The 22,142-nt window shown below is 35.9% G+C and overlaps 1 protein-coding gene across 1 annotated transcript in view; it reads right to left on the bottom strand.

Moving 5' to 3' along the window:
• Window positions 1-22,142, bottom strand: part of LOC139155785 (dystrophin-like) — a 180,065-nt gene that overhangs the window by 58,924 nt on the left and 98,999 nt on the right. The window contains exons 6-7 of the mRNA XM_070731059.1: window positions 12,591-12,834; window positions 11,608-11,725 (exon numbers count right to left, since the gene is read on the bottom strand). Of these exons, the coding sequence (XP_070587160.1) occupies window positions 11,608-11,725; window positions 12,591-12,834 (362 nt within the window). The remainder of the gene's footprint in view (window positions 1-11,607; window positions 11,726-12,590; window positions 12,835-22,142) is intronic.

The following is a 22,142-nucleotide window of genomic DNA, read 5'->3' as shown; positions in this document are numbered from 1 at the left end:
GGGACTGGGCTGTATAGAGCACTGGTGAGACCACATTTACGGAGAGGGGCAGCATACAAATATAATAAATAATAATAATAATAATAATAATAATAATAATAATAATAATAATAATAATAATTTGGAATACTGTGTTCAGCTCTGGAGACCTCACTTACAAAAAGATATTAATAAAATTGAATGGGTCCAAAGATGGGCTACAAAAATGGTGAAAGGTCTTAAGCATAAAACTTATCAGGAAAGACTTAATGAACTCAATCTGTATAGTCTGGAGGATAGAAGGGAAAGGGTGGACATGATCAAAACATTTAAATATGTTAAAGGGTTAAATAAGGTTCAGGAGGGAAGCATTTTTAATAGGAAAATGAACACAAGAACAAGGGGGCACAATCTGAGGTTAGTTGGGGGAAAGATCAGAAACAACGTGAGAAAATATTATTTTACTGAAAGAGTAGTAGATGCTTGGAACAAACTTCCAGCAGACGTGGTTGGTAAATCCACAGTAACTGAATTTAAATATGCCTGGGATAAAATACAGGAAATAGTATAAGGGCAGACTAGATGGATTATGAGGTCTTTTTCTGATGTCAATCTTTATGTTTCTATGTTTCTATAGAAGTCTAATAAATTAAAATAAATTTAATTATTTTTAATTTTGACCCCCAGAACTTTAATAACTGTCACACATTGCAAACAACCGTTTTTGTTATCTGCTTCAGCATAATTTGAAGCTCAACATTCAAATTAAGTTTTTATGGTAAGCTATTTTGCTGGCATAGCAATTGCTTTCTTAGGAGTTTTCAGATTCGGAGGATGATGAGTGGGATTTAGAGATCATAAATCTCCCTGCTCTACCGACAATTAGCAATGTTAGTGTAGACCACGGAGCTAATGACATACAGATGAGTTCAAGTGATGCAAAAGGGGGAGACCACAGATGGAGGGACACTTGTTTTCGAAGGTGGCGAAAACGCAAGGAAGAAAGAGAGTGGAGATAGTAGAGAGTAATTAATGAATGAATTATGTCACATCCGGTAGTGAAACGGAAAAGACGATAAATCTGTTTCAATCTTGCAAAAAAGAATGGCTGCATTCCGAACTTACTCCAAAACGTAAGCATAATGTGTGATTTATTATTTGTTTCTTTATGATTCCTGGCTAGCCCTAATTAGCCATAAATTTTAGAATGACTTGTGGAATGTCTTTCATGTTACTTCCAAAGCTTATCTACTTATCAATTGCTACATGCTAAAAATAGCTAAAAACAAATTAGGTAGTAATAGTTTTGCCAAAAATTATTTGCTTGTTTCTCCTTGGCACTATTATGAACTTAAATATAATAATAATTCAGTTAGAGATTAGAAACTCATCTCAGGCTTTTTGATTTGCTCCAGGGCAGTAATTTATAGAACAAAATAAAAATTATTAGAACTCTTCTTGCATTTTGTATTTGTTTTAAATCTACAGATGTTAAAGCACCATTTTCCTTCCCAAATATAAAAGGAACTAAAAAAGTAATTCTGAGGAAAGTATGTAATTGCTAGGCTTGTGGTTGCTCACTTCTTCTTTTTTAAATATTTTATTATTATTTTTCATTAGACATACAAAGGCAAACAACATTCAACATTCAAGGAGCTACCATTGCTCCGCTTATCTTAAAAGTCTAACTAATACAAAAAAGAAATGTCTAATTATAATCAGATCAATTCAGAAATATAACACTCTCACTCTATGTTCTTATTAAATTTAACTCTACTGTTTATAGTTTATGGTTTCTATAACTTTGATTAATTTTCTTATCTATAAATTATAAAATACTTAAACTCATAATACTATATAAAAAAGTAATACTTAATATTAGTAACATTATAAAAATACTCTGTGCTTTTATTATTTTTAAACTATTACATTCTGTCTATTACTATATTATTTAATTAATTAATTAATATTCACTTATTTAATATAACTAAAAAAATATTCTTTCATCTAAACATACAATTAACTTTCTAGTTGATAAATTCAAATAATTATAAGTTCTTACTTATATAATTTTAGCACTATTTTAAAGATTCCACTATTTATATACTTTATCCCATATTTTATAAAATTCTGTTTCAGCTTGGTTATTCAAACGTTTTGTCATCATGTCTAGTTCTGCACATTCTATAATTTTTTAAAATACTTCTACATCTTTTGGTATTTCCTTTTCTTTCCATTTCTGTGCAAATGTAATTCTTGCCGCAACTAATATATGTATTATTAAATAATAAATTTCTTTTTTAAGCTTCGTATTTAAGATACCCAGGAGGAAAAATTCAGGAGATTTTTTGATCTTCTCCTTTGTTATTTCATTTATCCATTTCTCTACTTTATTCCAATATTTCTTGGCTTCAGAACATGTCCACCATGCGTGGAAATATGTGCCAGTTTCTTTTTTACATTTCCAACAGACGGGTGAAACAGTAGGAAACATTTTGGAAATCCTATATGGTGGGAGGTGCCATCTATAAAACATCTTGATTTGATTTTCTTTGAAAGAAATTGATTTTGTTATTTTCCAATTATACACCCGTATCTTTTCCCAAGTTTCTAAATTTATCTCTTTGCCAAAATTTTTGCACCAGCTGATCATATTGTCTTTCAGTATCCAACCTATCGTTCTATGATTTATTAAATATTTATATGTTTCCAATTAACTTCACTTGATTTTGAAGTAATAATTTACTTAATACATTTTCTTTTCTAAAAATATAAATTTTAATATCTATTTGATATCTGGACCTAATCTGTATATATTGCCACCAATCCAAATCAATACCTAATTCTTGTAATTCTTGTTTTGTTCTTAGTTTTAATTGATTATCCAATAAGTCCCTGTATTTCCAAATCTTTCCTTCTTTTATGAAATTCGGATGGGAAATGGCTTCAATAGGTGAAATCCATTCTGGCATTACTAGAAAATGATTTTTCTTTATTTCATTCCATACATCAATCAATGCTTTCCTAATAATATTGTTTTTAAAATATGAGTGTGTTTTTAACTTTTCATACCATATAAAAGCATGCCAGCCTAACATTAAGTTATGACCTTCTAAGTTAAGCAACCTTTGATTTTCTAAAGTTAACCACTCTTTTATCCATGTTAGGGCGGTGGCTTGGTAATATAATTTCCAATTTGGGAGGCCAAGGCCTCCTCTTTCTTTGCGATCTTCTAGTGAATTTTGTTTTATTCTTGGTTTCTTACCTTGCCATATAATTTTTTTTGTTATCCTATTTAATTCTACAAAAAATTTCGGTCCAAGGTTAATTGGGATAACTTGAAAGAGAAATAAAATTTTGGGGAGAATATTCATTTTAATTGTAGAAATTCTTCCCACTAGTGATAATTGTAAATTACTCCAGACTTCCAAATCTTTTTTAATCTGGCCTAATAATTTTAAATAATTATCATTTTTTAAAGATATGGCTTTGGAAGTCATCCATATACCTAAATATTTCACCTTTTTTGTAATTTTCATATTTGATAGATCTTCTAAATGTTTTCTCTGTATCTCTGTCATATTTTTTCTTAGTATCTTTGTCTTTTCTTTGTTTATTTTCAATCCTGCGATGTTCCCGTATTCTTCAATTAAATTTATTAACCTTGAGATTGATACTGTAGGGTCTTCTAAAATAAAGACCACATCATCAGCAAACGCTTGTACTTTATAGGTCTCTTTTTTCATCTTCAATCCTTTTTTTAAAAAAATATATAAATTTTATTGATTTTTTATAGTTTTTACAAAAAGAAAAAACATAAATTCAAAAACATAAATGTGTGTACCATCACCAAACAAAATAATATGTCCCTCCACCGGGGAAGATTCAATTCTATATCTTTCATTTGCCTCAGCTCCGGGTTACATTGCTCATTCTTTATAGAGTGATTAAATTTTATTTTTTACATTTGCATCGCTTATTAATATTAATATATGATTTTTAACCTTTTCCCACCGCCTCATTGTTGCTGCCAATTTTTCTTCATTATAATTATGTAATCTAATTTCCATAATTTCGTAGTGAATATGATCCACCATGTACCTGCACCAATATTTTATCGTCCATTTATTAGCATCTTTCCACCCAAGCACTATAGTTGCTTGGGCACTTTCTATTGCTGCAATTTTAATTTCTTCATATTCTTTTACCTCACTATTTTTTATCAATAATGCTGCTTCCTTAATTAGTTTCCAGTCACTGTTCGTAATTTTATTCACTTCCGTTTGTATTTGCTTCCAAAATTTTTGGACTTTACTACATTCCCAAAACATATGCATAAATACTCCTTTTTCCTTACATCCATGCCAACAATTTCCTTTCATCTATTGGGTCTATTAATCTTTCATCATCGTTTGAAAGCGTGCTAGTTTTACTGGTGTATAATAAATACCATTTATGTAAAAATTTCTTCTCATCTCTCTTATCCCTGTATTTTTAATTCTTTTAATGTTTTCAATTATGCCTTCCATATCCCATTCATTTCTAACTCATCCTGCCAATATTTCGTCAGTCCTTTTATTACTTGCTCCTCTGCTTGTATTAATTCCCTATATATATTACCTGCTTGTGCTTTTATATTCTTACTCTTTTCCCTTAATATCTTCTCTAAATTTATTTCTTGTTTGAGGAATATTTCTTTACTTTCCCTTTTACTTAAATATGTACTTATTGCGTTAACTTGTAACCAATTTTGTTGTCCAAGGCATCTCTCTATTTCGTTTCTATTAATCCTTCCATCCTTTTCATATAACCGTTCAATTCTCTGTATACCTTTTTCCTTTAATTTCCATATTATCTTTGTGAGGTTACTTTCTTTCTTTATATTTATTACATGCAGTGTCGCTAATTTAGAATTTATCATTTTTAATTTACCTTGCCATTTCATCCAACTTTCTATAATCGCTTTAGTTGGGTCTATTAATCTATTTATTTCTATCTTATTCCATTTCCTAAATAATAATTCTTGATTCTTAATGTCATTAATTTGTTTCTCTAATTTTACCCATGGTTTCTCTTCTAATAATTGTAATTCCATTAATCTATCTATTTGATATGCATCCCTTTAATACTCCAAACTTGGGTTTCCCCAACCTCCCTCGCCTTCCGTAGCTGTCAACCAGGTTTTTTTAATTCTTGATCTTTTATTACCTTCTATCCAAGCATTTAATTTAATATCCCATTCTTTTAATTTTCTTATTGGGAAGGTTCCATGCATTACCTGTAAAATGTATAACATTTTGGGGATAATCATCATTTTTAATGCTCTTACTCTAGTCAATCTTCTCAAATTTTTATTTCCCCAATTCTTAATTTGTTTCTGAATTTTTTTCCATATTAAGTTATAATTAAATTCCACAATTTTTTCCGAGTTCTTTAATAACCATACTCCTAAATATTTCATTTTCTTATTCCCCAGTTTTAAACCTGATACCTTCTGTATTTCAATTTGTTCTTTAGGCCCGGTATTTAAACAAATAATTTCTGATTTTTCCATATTTATTTTTAACCCTGATTGGTCTTTAAATTCCTGAAGTATTATAATCATTCTCTTAATCATATCTACTGGTGTCTCTGTAATTATTATAGCATCATCTGCAAATAGATTTAATTTTAATTCCATATTCCCTATTTGATATCCCTTCCATTGTTTATCTTTTCTAATTTTATTAGCTAATGTTTCGATTGCCATTGCGAAAAGCATCGGGGATAGGGGGCATCCTTACTTGGTTCCATTATTTATTTCTATCTTCTCCGTTCTATTTCCATTCACTCTAACGTAGGCTATATTTTCCTTATATATTTCTTTTATTATTTGACAAAATCTTTTCCCCATATTCAGACTATTACATAATTGGAATAAATAGTCATGATTTATTTTATCAAAAGCTTTATAAACATCTAACTTTAATAGTCCCATTTTCCTTTTCGTTCTAGTAGCATGGTGCAGCACATTCACTATATTTCTAATAGGTTGATATATTCTTCTTCCTTTTATAAATCCATACTGATCCTTTCCAATTATTCTTGGTAGTATATTTTCCAATCTGTTTGCTAAAATTTTCATAAAAATTTTATAATCTTGATTTGGCAGACTAATTGGGCGGTAGGAACCGGGTTCTTTTAAATCTCGATCTGGTTTAGGAATTGTTACAATTTCGGAGTTCTTTCATGTTTGTGGAACATCTAATGTTTTGAGGACATTATTATACAATCTCTCCAAATGCGGTAGCAAAATTGCTATATACGTTTTATAATATTCTCCTGTAAATCCATCAGGGCCTGGTGCTTTACCAGGTTTTAACCCTTTTACCACTTTAATTATTTCATCCCTTGTTATGTTTGCATTTAACATTTGTCTTTCTTCTTCATTCAACCTTTCTTTAACCTCTATATCTTGTAGCATAACATGTTCTTTTTCATACAATTTTGCATAAAATTCTCTCATTACACTTTCTAACTCTCTATTACTATATTTCATTACTCCATTTTTGTCTCTTAGACCATTTATTATTAATTTTTCCTTTCTTTTTTTGAGGTAATTCACCATTTGTTTTGCTGATCCCCCCCCATATTTCTATTCTCTGTTTTACCGTCATCCTCATATTATTCCATTGTTGTTCCTCTATATCCTTTAATTGTCTTTGTTTAAGTTTTAACAAATCATTCCATTCTTTATTTCCCTATCAGCTCTTATTTTTATCAACAGTGCTTCTAATGTTAAAATAAATAATAATGGCGATATTGGACAACCTTGACTTACTCCTCGTTGTATCTACTTTTTCCGTCTGTTCACTATTTATTATAATTCTAGCTGATTGTTCAGAGTATATGGCATCTATTATATTAAAAAATTTATTCCAACCTCCATCTTATTTAGTTGTATTTTCATAAAATTCCAATCTACATTATCGAATGCTTTTTTCGCATCTAAAAATATAAGTGACATTTGTTTTTCTGGGTGCTGTTCATAGTATTCTAATGTATTTACTATTGTTCTTAAATTATTTTTAATTTGTCTTCCTGGTAAAAATCCATTTTGGTCACTATGTATGATATCATTTATAATACTTTTAAACCTATTAGCAAAAATTGATATAAAAATTTTATAATCTACATTTAACAATGAAATTGGTCTGTAATTCTCAATTTTTTCTTTTTCCATGCCCGCTTTATGTATTAAAGTTATTAAAGTTTCTGACTATGTTATAGGTAATTTACCTTCTGCCATTATTTGATTATATATCTCCAAAATGTTCGAAAAAAGTATTTCTATATCTAACTTATAGAATTCTGCTGGTATCGCATCTGGGCCCGTCGCTTTATTGTTTTTCTGATTCTTTATAGATTGTCTTAATTCCATTTCTGTAATAGGTTTATTTAATCTTTGCTGTTGTGTTTCAGTTAACGCTGGTAAGTCTATATCTCTCAAATATTCAAAAATTAAATCCTCGTTTATTTCTTCTCTCTTATATAATTGTTTATAAAATTCTACTACTATTCCCTTTTTTCCTCTGTTTTGTGTTTTATTTTACCTTTAGAATCCATCAAATTTTTAATAATCTTATTTTCCCTCTCTTTTCTAAGTTTATATGACAATCATCTTCCTGGTTTGTTCGCGTATTCAAAATATTCTTGTTTTGCTCTCTTTATCTTTTCTACTATTGGTTCTTGTTCTATCAATCTCAATTTATGTTTTATTAATTCTCTCTGATTTTTAGCTTTATCGTCATTATCCTCTTTTTGCATTACCAATTCTAATTTGTTTAGTTATTCTTTTAATTTTTGATAATATATTTTCTTTTCTTTATTTATTTTTGCTATGAAGGAAATTGTTAACCCACGTATATATGCCTTTGTTGTGTCCCATGGGTTTTGGGGTTTAGTGTCACTGTTTTCGTTTATTTTAAAAAATATCTCTAATTCTTTCTCTATCCATTTTTTATACTCTAGGTCTTTTGTTATATTTCTATTCATTGACCAATTATTTATTTTCCTTTTACATTTCCAATGTATAATTAAAGGATTATGGTCCGCCCAGGTATTTGTCTCTATTTCTATTTCACTGATTTGTTCCGATATATGTGCTGGGGCCCAAGCCATGTCAATCCTGGACCAAGTCTTGTGTGGGTTAGAATAAAAAGTATATTGTTTATCTTTTAAATGGTATTCTTGCCATATATCTTTTAATAATAATTCTGTATGCATTTTCCAAAATGTCACGGGTAAAATTACCTTTTTTTCTTTTCTTTTCTTTTCCCGGTATAATCCATTTGGTCATCTGATATTGCATTAAAATCTCCTATTATCATATTTTCAGTTTATAATTCATTTATTTTTTCATGTAAATCTTTATAAAATTGTTTTTGGTTGTCATTTGGTGCATAAATTGAGACAATTACAAGAGGTTTTGTTTCTAAGTCTAGTTGTACCATTAAAATCCTTCCCTCACTATCATTGTATATTTGTTTAGATTCAATTAATTCATCTATGTACATTGCTACTCCCCTTTTCTTTTGATTTGCCAAACTAGTATATAATTTGCCTAGTTTTGAATTGTTGAGAAGACTTCTTTTTGATTTTTTAATGTGAACTTCTTGTAAAATATTTATCTGTGCCCTTTGCTTCTTAAGTTTGGTTAATATTTGATTTCTTTTCTTTGGATTGTTCAATCCGTTTATGTTAACTGAAAATTTTTTCAAATCATGTGTCATCTTTATTTGTAGTATCTTTTAGTTTCTTTTGGTTCTCGAAGTCTCGTTTCTAAGATCAGTTCTTGTGAAGCCTGTAGTTGTTTCTTCTTCACTTCCTGAATTTCTTCCCCCTCTCCACCAGTGGCCCCCATCAAGTCATCTGTACTCTTGAGTTCAATCTGGAGTTGATCAGCCCTGTCTAATCCGCTTTGTGCGAGGAAAGATCTTGCTTGTTCCACACTTTCTATCTTCACTTTCGTTGCTTGTCAGGTTAGAGTAAAGCCTTCTGGTACTAACCATCTGAAAACAATATTCTTTTTGATTAAAACACTTGTAAGAAAGTAATATTCTCTTCTGCTTTCTCTTACCCTTTTAGGAACTTGTTTCTTTTCCATTACGTTGAAAAATCTGATTTCTTGTCTGTCTCAGTATGTCATCTTTGATTATTCTTCTTGCAGACTTAATGTGTACTTCTCTTGGTAAATTGTGGCATCTTACATATCCAGTTTGGACTCTGTAAACTTCGTCTATTTCTCTTATCAGTTCTGCTGGATCTGCTTGTAAGATTTCTCCTATTACTTCCACCGTTTTTGCTGATAAATCTTAATCTCTTCTTCAATATTTTGAAATCTCAGGCCATGTGATGCGGATTGGAGTTCAAGGTTGGTTATTGTTATGTTGAAACCTCTGCAGGCTTCGTAGTTGTGATCTTCATATTCTTCTACCTTTTGTCCCATAACTTGAATTTTTTCTTCTGTTGCTTTTATTCTTTTTTCACTCTCTTGCAAATTTTGTTGTATAACTTTCATATTCCCAACCATTTCAGTCATGCTCCCTTTTACTTCTGCTATTTCAGTTTTGAGTTCGCCGATTTCTTTTTTGATCTCGTTTTTCATTTCCTTCATCTCTTGCTTCATTTCTTCCAGGTACTTTTTCACTTCTTCTTTGTTAGTTTCAAGTTGAGTTTTTTGTCTGAGTTTGTGTCTTCTGCATAAAATCTTGGATGCCTGCTAATGTATCTTGAATAGACTGAAGATTTAATTCTGCAGGTGACTTTTCTTTCTCTTTTTCTTTCTCCTTAGCCAACATTGTAGTTATTGTCCTTTGTTGTAATGGAGATGATGTTGGAGAAACTTTAGGTGTGGGGGTTGGAGTTGGAGTAGCTGTTTGTTTTCGGGTTGTTGTTGTTGTCACCGAAGTCACACTTTGTGCCCTGTATGAACCTTTCATATCTCAAAATTTCTACCTTTTTTTACAATTTCTTAAAACAATCTCTTATTATTCACAGTTAAGAAAAAAAAAGATTTAAAATTTATAATGCTGACAATAGAAAGTAAAATTAAAAAGGGAAAAGGAATATAGAAAATATCAATTCAATTTTATGAATAATTAAAAAGGAGGGGACAAAAGAGAAAGCAAACGTAATTGATTAAAAAAGAAACCAGGATAAAAAAAAATAGGGGAAAACCAATCTCTTGAAATCCAAAGGTTATGAGGGGAGACCAGGTAGGAAAGGGGAGAGAATAAAACTTCAAGTCCAAATATAAAAATTGAAACTTGAAACTGTTATGCCTTAATATCAATATCCAAAAATGAAAACTCCAAAGCCAATATCAAATATAATGTTTATAAAATCCAAATAAAAATAAAAATAAGTCTATTTCTTCTTATTGTCTTAAAAGAAAAAGAAAAAAGAGATCCTTGCGCCTCTGATGTCTAGTTGGAAAAATAGTCCCTTATATATTTCTTAAACACGAATTCCAAATGAAGATAAAAGATAAAATAAAAATTCCAAAATTTATTCCAAGTAATTAAAAGTTCATTGAAAGTTCATTCAAATAAAACGATTTGTAAATCAATCCATTTAATTCAGTTCATTTGTTCATGTGTTCAATTCATTTTAAATAGTCCAATCTCAACGTTCTTCCAATTTGTCTAATTACCAATCCAATCGTTTATTACAGTTTAAAAAATAAAAATAATTATAAAAATATAAGTATCAAAAAACACAATATGGTTTTAAAGTTTTAGAAAAAAGATTTTTAAAATACGAGATTGTTATACTGTCAAATTTAACAAAGACAAGTAGTTCCGGCCGTTTTTCTTCTTAGCGTATGGATATCACTTACAGTTAGTTTGCTTTGTTTATGTTTTGCCTTTCGATCTGGGATCTTCTCTTTTCAGGTTATAGACGTTGGAATACCAAAGGATTATCTTGAGGTGCTATCGGTCTTCTTTTTCTGCTGATCTGATTCTCCGTAGACTTCTTGATTCTATTTTTTAATTTCCTTCTTGTGGCAGCCGCTATGGCCACGCCCGGGCAGCTGCCTGGGCGCAGTTCTCCACGGACATAGCTGCGGGGCTTTCCCTACCCTCCGGGGCAGTGGTGATCCATCACGGGGGATCCGGGAGACCCCCTGTCCTGGGTTGACCCCTCCGGGTGTCAACGAAGCACAAATCGAGCCCTACGATCATGGAAAAAGGTGGTGCGAAGACGGAGCTGAGTCTTCGCACCCCCGATGCGGTCGAGCTCAAACCGGAAGTCGTGGTTGCTCACTTCTGACCTATAGTATCTCACAAGCGTATATAAAATTTCTCACAATAACAGAACAAAATAAAACAAAATAAGCTTCCATGCTATTTTCTATAATGCAGATTGTGTGTATAGACAACTAATAACACTGTAGCTTGCCTCTCCTCCAGCAAATTGACTCTGCAAATAAATTAATCCAGAAAAGAACCCCAGCAAAGGAAACAAGAGAAACTTTAAACCAAGAAATAAATATCATGTTCCCAGGTATGAAATTATCATTAATGAGAATATGAATAAAATTATTTTATTACAATTATTTTTAAAAGTGCTTCGTTGTTAGCTTACCCATAGATTCTGTAGTTTGACTACCAACAACACAGAGAAGCATTGGCTGATTACTTTCCGACCTCTGTGCTGAGGTAAGAGAAGACTTAGTTGTACCATTCACCTTTGCATCTTGAGGCTGAAATACCAGAAATTATAATTAAGTTTTATGAGTAGCAGCATAATCAATAGCACACCCATTACACAGATGTCCTGAGAAGTAGATTTGGAAAGGTTTCCAAAAGTGTTTGGAAACTTCAGATCATGCAGAATGCAGCTGCGAGAGCAGTCATGGGCTTCCCTAGGTATGCCCATGTTACACCAACACTCCGCAGTCTGCATTGGTTGCCGATCAATTTCCGGTCACAATTCAAAGTGTTGGTTATGACCTTTAAAGCCCTTCATGGCATCGGACCAGAATATCTCCGAGACCGCCTTCTGCCGCACGAATCCCAGTGACCGATTAGGTCCCACAGAGTGGGCCTTCTCCGGGTCCCGTCAACTAAACAATGTCGGTTGGTGGGCCCCAGGGGAAGAGCCTTCTCTGTGGCGGCCCCGACTCTCTGGAACCAGCTCCCCCCAGAGATTAGAACTGCCCCTACCCTCCTCGCCTTTCGCAAACTCCTTAAAACCCACCTTTGTCGTCAGGCATGGGGCAACTGAGATATCTCCCCCAGGCCTATACAATTTATGTATGGTATGCTTGTGTGTATGTCTGTTTAATAATGGGGTTTTTTAATATTTTAAATTGTAAATTATTAGATTTGTTATAAACTGTTTTTATTGTGTTGTGAGCCGCCCCGAGTCTACGGAAAGGGGCGGCATACAAATCTAATAAATAAATAAATAAATAAATAATGAATAAATTACAGAGCATTTCAGTTTGCATATTTATATTCTGTACAATCCTACATTTTTATTTTGTGATACAATAAGTACAAGAAAATTAAATTTAAAAGCCGCATTATTTCCTATCAAATAAAAGAGAAAAGCATATGTCTTGCCTGTTCCAATAGCTGTCTTAGCCTATGTAGCTGTGATTCTAGCTGTTTGTTGTGATCCTCCAGGATCTGCATCCTGGCTTCTAGGCGGCCTTTGTGTTGACGAAGCAACTTGGCTTCTGCAATGAGTTCAGCATCTCGTGGACTCTGTGGTGAAATGGGCATCCTCTCAGGTGGGGATGGCAGTGGAGATAGTCCTTTGTGATCATGTTGCTGCTTCAACTGGTCATATTCTGCCTGCAGGTTTCTATTGAAAGAATAAAAATAAATACATTTACGAATATGCATGCTTTCCCATCTTATAGCTCAAAGTAACCTTTTAATTTCTACTAAATTAAGGGCTTTAGTCCATGAAAACACTTATCATCATCACTTTCTGCACCAGTTTTTTTTTAAAAAAATATTTCATTGCTATATTATTGATATATTTTCAGTGCAAATGTCACCAGATTTGCATGGATTTCTTCCATAGAGACATTAATTAATTAATTAGAGTTGAAAAGGACCTTGCAGGTCATCAAGTCCAACCCCCTGCTCAGGCAGGAAATCCTACAGCACCCCAGCCAAATGACAGTCCAATTTCCTCTTGAAAATGTCCAGAGTTGGGGAATTCACAATCTCCGCTGGCAGGGCATTCCATTGGTTGATCGCTATGACCGTCAGGAAGTTCTTCCTTATTTCTAGTTTGAATCTCTCCTTGGTCAACTTCCAACCGTTGTTCCTCGTCTGGCCCACTAGTGCCCTGGAAAAGAATGTAACCCCTCCTCTCTGTGGCAACCGCTCAAGTTCCAGCAATCTCTGTTCATAAATCTTGGTTTCTAGTCTCCTAATCATTTTGATTGCTCTTTTTGCACTTTCTCCAGAGTTTCTATGTCTCTTTTGAAGTGTGGCGACCAGAACTGCATGCACTACTCCAGATGTGGTCTGACCAGGGTGTTATAGAGTGGTATTAATACCTCCCTGGTCTTGAAGTGTATTCCCCTGTTAATGCAGCTTAGGATTGTGTTGGACATTTTAGCTGCTGCTGCACATTGCTGGCTCATGTTTAGTTGATTATCCACCAAGACTCCGAGATCCCTTTCACAGTCACTACTACTGCTAAGTGGGGTTACTCCCAGACTGTATGCGTGTCTAGGTTTTTTTTTTACCTAGGTGAAGGACTTTGCTCTTCTCGACGTTGAACATCATTTTGTTAATTTGGGCCCACAGCATTAATCTATTTAGGCCAGTGGTTCTCAACCTTGGGGTCGGCAATTTCACAGGGGTCACCTAAGACCATGGGAAAAGACAAATTTCCAATAATGTTAGCAACCAAAGGTTCTATTCTGGCATCTCGGAACATATTTTTACAATCCAACCAATCAGGTGTTTATAGGGGGGTGTCCCTCTGTCCTCTTGCCAATCAGCTTAAAGATCTGTTGGAAGAATTGGTGCTAAACTTATAGTTGGGGGTCACCACAAGATGAGGAACTGTATTAAGGGGTCGCGGCATTAGAAAGGTTGAGAACCACTGATTTAGGCCATTCTGTATTTTGAGCCTATCCTCTAGGGTGTTGGCTATCCCTGCCAGCTTGGTGTCATCTGAAAATTTGATTAGTTCCCCCTGTATTCTCTACGGAGTCTACGGAGAGGGGTGGCATACAAATCTAATAAATAGTAATAATAATAATAATAATATTGCTCATTGAAGAAAAACCCTGTGGTACCCCACTGACTACCTTCTTCCATGTGGATTTAGAGCTGTTGAGGACAACTCATTGGGTGCGGTTGGTCAGCCAACTGTTTATCCATCTGCAAGTGTTGTAGCCTACCTTGTTATTTTTCTAATTTGTGGATTAGGAGATTGTGATCCACTTTATCAAAAGCTTTACTGAAGTCCAAGCATATTAGGTCTACAGCATTGCGTTGGTCTACTGATTCGGTTATGGTGTTGAAATGAGATTGGTTTGGCATTGTTAGTACATTGATACTCACCTGTTTTGGGGTTGCCATGTAGTTGTCATGTAGTAAATTACCAATGGTAATTTGTGACTCTAAAGATGTAATATGTCTTTAAGACCTTTCACTGGGTTGGCCATAAGAGGGCGCCAGTACTGTTCCCTGTGGGGGGAGTTATCTTTGAGAGTAGCTGTGTGCGGTTTGTACTCTGGTGTTAATATTTGCATATATTTGTAAATAATACTTTGTTAAATACTAAGTCTGTGTCTTTTACTGGCTGGACCACATTCCTACACCACTGCTATAACTCTGCTGAGTTTATGTCTAAGGTTTCACACAGAGCTGCATCGAGACATACTAACATTGCTTATGGGACCAGTGGCAGAGGGCTGTAGTTTGTGATTTAACTTGGCCAGCATTGTATTACAGTTAGTATTGTTGTAACAGTATTATTAAGATGGCAACGTTCCAGTCCAGTAAGCTTTCTCTATTGCTCAGTTGGATGGAAGCAATTACAACACATGGTCTACTGCCTTGGATCCTGATGTGGAGGAGGATGCCAAGAAGAAAAGAGACTTTGATCAGGACAATGATAAGGCTCATAGCTTTATTGGCCTTACACTGGATGACATGCAACTAACTCACATTCGTGGTGAGAGTTCAGCTGCCAAGTGTTGGGACATTTTGCGAAGGATATATGTGTGGGACAGTGTTGAAGCACATATACAGATAACAAGGAAACTTTTTCGTACCCGCTTAACTCAGAATGGAAACATACTAGCTCATTTGACTATGATTAAGGAGATTTTGGTAGAGCTGCATGAAAAAGAGCTTATTTTCTCAGAGATTCATCAAGTGTACATTATTTTATCTTTGCTTGATGACAGTTACGACACCTATGTATCATCGTTAAAAGTGTTGACCAGAGATGAACTTACTTTGACTGAGGTTACTGGTCGTCTGCTTGAGGAAGCAAGTATGTGGAAAGACCGTTTGCTTTTTAAGAGATAAGCCTCAAGAAAAACCTCAACAAGACAAGCCGAGAAGGAACTTTGTATCTAGAAATGTTTCTGTAAAAAAATGCTATAACTGTAAAAGGCCAGGACATTTAGCAAAGTTTTGTCAACAGAAAGAAGTGTCTGGTGATTCTTTTGTTGCTACTAGGAATGTAAAACAAACCAGGAATGTGAAATATGGTCTGTGGGTTGTTGATAGTGGGTCGACACATTGTTTAATTAATGATAAGAAACGTTTTGAAAAGCTAAATGCCAGTAAGGAAAGTATCTGTTTAGCTAACAGTTGAAAAATTAATGCAGCTGGGGAGGGGAATGCAAACTATTTGTTTCTTAAAGAGACAATGTTTCTTAAAGAAACAATTCCTCAGGCGAAGTATAACTTGCTATCTGTCAATGTATTAACTAAGATGGGTTATACAGTATGGTTTAAGAATGACAATTGCATTATTGATAAAGAGGGGTATAAAATTGTTGCAGAGCTTAAAGATGTTTCATATGTAATTAATGTAGAGAAACAATCAAAAACATATGCCGTGTTTAGCAATGTAAAACCTCGTGATAATTGTATCCATTGTATCTCTGCATAGGAGAATGGGGCATTTGAATTTTCAATTGGTGAAAAAGACAATTGGGCTTGTTAATGGCATAAACCTTAAACCATGTTCTAGATTTGTAGATTGCAACATTTGCCATGAGTAGAAAAGCAAGGTTACCCCTGAAAACCATTATGAAGGTTTTAAAACTAAGGATATATTGGAGCTAGTGTTTATGGATGTGATAGGTCCAATGAGGAAACCTGTTCTTATGATGAACTTATGATGGTTCACGACATATTCTGAGCATTGTGGATCATTTTTTCCAGGTTTGGCTTTGTTAATGCGATGAAGACGAAGGCAGATACTCATAGGTTATTTTGTAACTGGCTAAGGTTTGTAGAGAGAAAGATGAATAAGAAGGCTGTTAGTGTGGTCACTAACAATGGTACAGAATTTACAAACAAGAGGTTTGTTGACTTGTTAAAGAATTGTGGTATAGAGCATAGGCTGTCTGCGCCTTATAGGCCACAATATAATGCATTTGTTGAAAGAAGAGGCCAAATGCTACAAGCCATGATGAGAACAATGATAAGAAATTCTGGATTATCGGTGTAGTTATGGGCTGAGGCATTGCTGTATGAAAATGTGGTCTTAAATAATGTTGTTGACTCAGCTACTGGAGAGATACAATTCATGAGGTGGTATGGTAGGAAGCCTGACTTGAGCTATCTTCATGTGTTTGGAGCACCAGCACGGGTGCATATTCCATCACAGGTAAGGAGAAAAGGTCAGCATAGAGCAAGGTTATTGTATTTTGTTGGCTATCACAATAACCACAGATATTTTAAGTTTTGGGATAAGAACACTGGTGCATGTTGCTATAGCGCAAGCACCAAGTTTCTGGAAAACCCTGGATGGAATAGGGTAGAACAGTGATGGCGAACCTTTTTTTCCTTGGGTGCCGAAAGAGCATGGGCGTGTGCTATCATGCATGCCTGAGTGCCCACACCCATAAATCGATGCCTGGGGAAGGCGATAACAGCTTCCCCCCTGGAGGCCCTCTGGAGGCCGGAAATGACCTGTTTTCCAACTTCTGGTGGGCCCCGTAGGCTCGTGGTTCACCCTCCCCAGGCTCCAAAGGCTTCCCTCGAGCCGGGGGAAGACAAAAATGTCTCCCCCATTCCTCAGGTGGCTCTCTGGAAGACAAAAATGCTCTCACAGAACCTTTGTACGAGCCAAAAATAAGCTGGCTGGCATACACATGCACGTTGGAACTCAGCTAGGGCAATGGCTCATGTGCCAGAAGATATGGCGCTGTGTGCCACCTGTGGCACCCATGTCATAGGTTCGTCATCACTGGTGTAGAACATCTTGAAGGGACAAGTAAGGAAGTTGTGATTCCATTATTTAAGGAGAAGAAGGATAGCTGTCAGAGACTGTGTAGCAGTGTGAGTAGTGAATCAGAAGTTTCAGGTGATGAGGAGTTGTCAAATGAGGAAACTCCAGGTACTAGTGAGAGTGCTCCAGTAGTAGATGTAAAGAGTGAAGTGAAGGAAGAGGCAATGCCGAGTGTTAGCAATGTAGTTGTTCCAGAAGAGGTACTCGGATTAGGAGGGAACCTTATAGGTATCAAGCTAATGTAGCTTGTAAAGCAGTTGTGGAACCATCATATTATGGTGAAATTAAGATGTATTCAGTTAGAGAGAAGAAGCATTGGCATGATGCTATGAAAAAAGAATTGGCTGCAATGAAAGAGTTGGGTGTTTATGAGGAAGTTCAGTTGCCCCCTGGAAAGCATTTAGTAGGATCTCGCTGGGTCTATAAGATTAAGACTGGATCCGATGGTGCTATAAAGTACAAGGCTAGATTGGTAGCACAGGGTTTCTCCCAGATGGAGGGTGACTATAATGAAGTACAGTGATACCTCGTCTTACAAATGCCTCATCATACAAACTTTTCGAGATACAAACCCAGGGTTTAAGGTTTTTTTGCCTCTTCTTACAAACTATTTTCATCTTACAAACCCACTGCTGCTGCTGGGATGCCCCACCTCCGGACTTCCGTTGCCCGCTAAGCACCCGTTTTGGCACTGCTGGGTTTCCCCTGAGGATCCCCTCCATGGGAAACCCCACCTCCGGACTTCTGTTTTTGCGATGCTTCAGGGGAATCCCAGCATCGCAAAAACAGGCGCTTCGCTGGCAATGGAAGTCCGGAGGTGGGGGTTTCCCAACGAGGGGAGCCTCAGTGAAATTGCAGCATCACAGAAACACAGAGGTCCGGAGGTGGGGTTTCGAGGACTTGCATGTTTTTGCGATGCTGCAATTTCGCTGAGGCTCCCCTCGCTGGGAAATCCCACCTCCAGACTTCTGTTCCCAGCAAAACGCTCATTTTTGCGATGCTGGGATTCCCCTGCAGTATCGCAAAAACACAGAAGTCCGGAGGTGGGGTTTCCTATGGAGGAGAGCCTCAGGGGAATCCCAACAGAGCAAAAACGGTTGCTTCGGCTGGCAAAAGGGGTGAATTTTGTGCTTGCACGCATTAATCGCTTTTCCATTGATTCCTATGGGAAACATTGTTTCGTCTTACAAACTTTTCACCTTAAGAACCTCATCCTGGAACCAATTAAGTTTGTAAGACAAGGTATCACTGTATTTGTGTCAACCTTCGCTATGCTGCTGCTATCCTTCTCTTGGTTGTCATAGAGTACGGGGTGGGTTAGAGAAGAGGGGGGGGTTGGGAAGAGCGCAGGAGGAGAGTTAAGTTTCGTTTTCCTAGGTACCAGGAGGAGACCGTTAGAGGGAAAATTCCTGAAGAGTGACGTGTGGGGCAACTTGTGCCATCTGATGATTATGGACAATGAGGATTGGGCAAAATCCCAAAAGGGGTGGAAAAGGGGTTTTGATATATGCTTGTATTGCGCCATTTTCTCAGACTTTGCTTTTCTTTTGATGCTACAAGTTCTGATTTTGATAAATTCACTTTTGAGCCTTTATAAAAGTACTCTGAGTTTTATTTGTCTGAATTTTGACTGGCAGCTTGACAATTTGCTCCAAGTTTGAGGGCTGCAACTCTGAGGACAGCATTGGTTTGGGCTGCGAAGCACAAGTGTTGTGTCCACCACTTTGACATGGAAACTGTGTATTTGCATGCGCCATTGCAACATAGGATATTTATGAAGGATTCCACCTGGTATTACGCACAACAAAGGTAGATGTTGGAAGTTAAGGAAAAGCTTGTATGGATTGAAGCAATCAGGATTCGAGTGGAATTTATTGATTGTCAAAGAGTTGCAGAACGTGGGTTTTCATGCAAGTAAGGCTGATCCCTGTATGTTTGTTAGAGAGAGGAAAGATTCCAAAGAGATATTGTTGCTTTTCACAGATGACATAGCAATTATTGCTTGGTCTGTAGAGTCTGTGAACAAGATAGCGAATGACTTAGAAAAGAAGTTTAGAATACAGAATCTGGGTGAGATTAGTCAATATTTGGGTACTGATATTGTGAAGACTAAGAAAGGCTATAGATTGTCGCAAGCTGGTAAGATTACCAGTCTATTAAAGAAGTACAATATGGGAAATTGTAAGATTTCTAGAACTCTGCTGGAGAGTTGCTTCATGCATGGCAATAAGGATGGAAAGGCTGTTGATAAGGGACTGTATATAGAAAGCTTGTCATATTTGGGGAATTGGTCACAGCCGGATATAGCGTATAGCGTTAATCAGTTGGCACGATACAATAAGGAGCCGACTGAGTATCATTGGAAGGCGACAAATAGGATATTGCGGTATTTAAAAGGTACCATGCATCATGGTTTATATTTGAAACCTGATGATAGTTTGAAATTGAAGAGATATGTGGATGCCAGTTTTGCCTCTGATAATGTGACCAGGAACTCTACGACTGGTTTAGCTATTCTATTTGGTGGAGCCTTGGTAGGATGAAAGTCAATGAGACAGCAACACTGTCTGTCTATGATGGAGGCTGAATTTGCTAGTCTGTAACAGTTATGTACAGATTTAGTGATATATCGGCAGTTGCTGCTTGACTTAGGTATAGAGTGCCATAAGCCTATTATGGTATATGAAGACAATCAGTCAGCTATAAGTATGGCAAAAGGGAAATCTGTCAAGACAAGATTGAAACACACAGACTTAAAGTACCTGAATGCAAGAGAGTATGTAAAAGATGGGACGATCAAGCTTGAATACTATGAGAGTACAGATAATGTAGATGACAATTTCACCAAGGCACAAGGAGCTAAACTACATGTTGAGAATTGTACTAGGTACAATGTGAAACAGTAAATGTGAAACTGTATTAAATGGAAACTACTGTATATTGTCAACCCCAGGTAGTACATTGGTACTCACCTGTTTTGGGGTTGCCATGTAGTAAACTACCAATGGTAGTTTGTGACTGTAAAGATGTAATATATCTTTAAGATCTTTGACTGGTTTGGCCATAAGAGGGCGCCAGTACTGTTCCCTGTGGGGGGAGTTATCTTTGAAAGTAGCTGTGTGCAGTTTGTACTCTGTTGTTGATATTTGTATATATTTGTAAATAATACTTTGTTAAATACTAAGTCTGTGTCTTTTACTGCCTCGACCACATTCCTACACCACTGCTATAACCCTGCTGAGTATATGTCTAAGGTTTCACACAGAATTGCACCGAGACATACTAACAGGCATGATTTGTTTCGGTCAAACCATGTTAGCTGTTAGTTATTATCTTGTTTGTTTTTAGGTAGTGGCAAAGCTGTTTTTTGATTATTTTCTCAAGTATTTTTCCAGGTCAGACTGATTGGTCTGTAGTTGCCTGGGTCAGTTTTTTTACCTTTTTTGTGGATGGGGACTACATCAGCTCATTTCCAGTCTTCCAGTAGATCTCCTGTGGTCCAGGATTTTTGGTAGATGAGAAGTGGTTCCACGATGGTGTCTGCCACTTCTTTTAGGACTGGGGTGTAGTCAATCTGGTCCTGGCAATTTGTACTCATTGAGTTCCCACAAGTGGTCCCTTATTGTGTTTTTATTTATGTTGAGTCCTGTTCCAGGGCTGTTTATTGCAGTTGAATTGCAGGTTGGTGGTTCCTTTTTTGGTGAAGACTGATGCAAAATAGGTGTTGAGTAGCTGGGCTTTATCTCTGTTGTCTGTGATTTCTGTACCGTCTTCATGTTTTAGTGTGGTGACTGTTTCTTTGATTTTCTTCTTGTTGTTTATGTGCTGGAAGAAGCTTTTTTTTTTTGTCACTGATTTTCATTGCAAGGTATTGTTCATGTTGGGCCTTAGCTGTTCTTATTTTTTGTTTGCAGAATCTTGCTGTTTGTTGAAATTCTGTCTTGGTTATGTGTCCCTTTTTCCATTTTTTGTATTTGGCTTTTTTCCTTTCAGGGTGTCTATGAGGTCTTTGTTTAGCCCTGCTGGTGTCTTTTTAGTTTTCCTGTTTTTCTTTTTCGTAGGGAATGGAAGGAGTGAGAGGGAGATATTTTTTTTTTTGCAAAAGCAAAACTGATATCCTTTAGAAGCAATTACAAATGCCTTCAATGAGAATTAAAAAAATACAATATCCAATTAGAAAAAGCCATACTTTTCTCTCCTTCTTTCTTCCCCGCTCCTTCCCCATGGTGGAAATCCAATCCAGTCAGTTTTAAAATCACGTCGCATTTTGGAGTTGGAGGGAGGGGGGAAATTAGCCGGCTGGGCTTTTCTCTCTTTCTCTCGAGGGTGGAAATTCAATCCAGTTAGTTTTAAAGTCACGCCGCATTTTGGAGTTGGAGGGAGGAGGGAAATTAGCCGGCTGGGCTTTTCTCTCTTTCTCTAGAGGGTGTAAATCCAATCCAGTCAGTTTTAAAGTCACGCCGCATTTTGGAGTTGGAGGGAGGGGGAAAATTAGTCAGCTGGGCTTTTCTCTCTTTCTCTAGAGGGTGGAAATCCAATCCAGTCAGTTTTAAAGTCACGCTGCATTTTGCAGTCGGGACAAATGATCAAGGTCTGGTAACCTTATTCTAATTGCCAATTCCAGCGTAGAGGTCAGACTTCCGCGCTGGAATTGGAAACTCGTGGGC

The sequence above is a fragment of the Erythrolamprus reginae genome, unplaced genomic scaffold, assembly GCF_031021105.1.
Source record: "Erythrolamprus reginae isolate rEryReg1 unplaced genomic scaffold, rEryReg1.hap1 H_58, whole genome shotgun sequence".
Lineage (NCBI taxonomy): Eukaryota > Metazoa > Chordata > Lepidosauria > Squamata > Dipsadidae > Erythrolamprus > Erythrolamprus reginae.
This window is presented reverse-complemented; position numbering and strand designations above follow the sequence as displayed.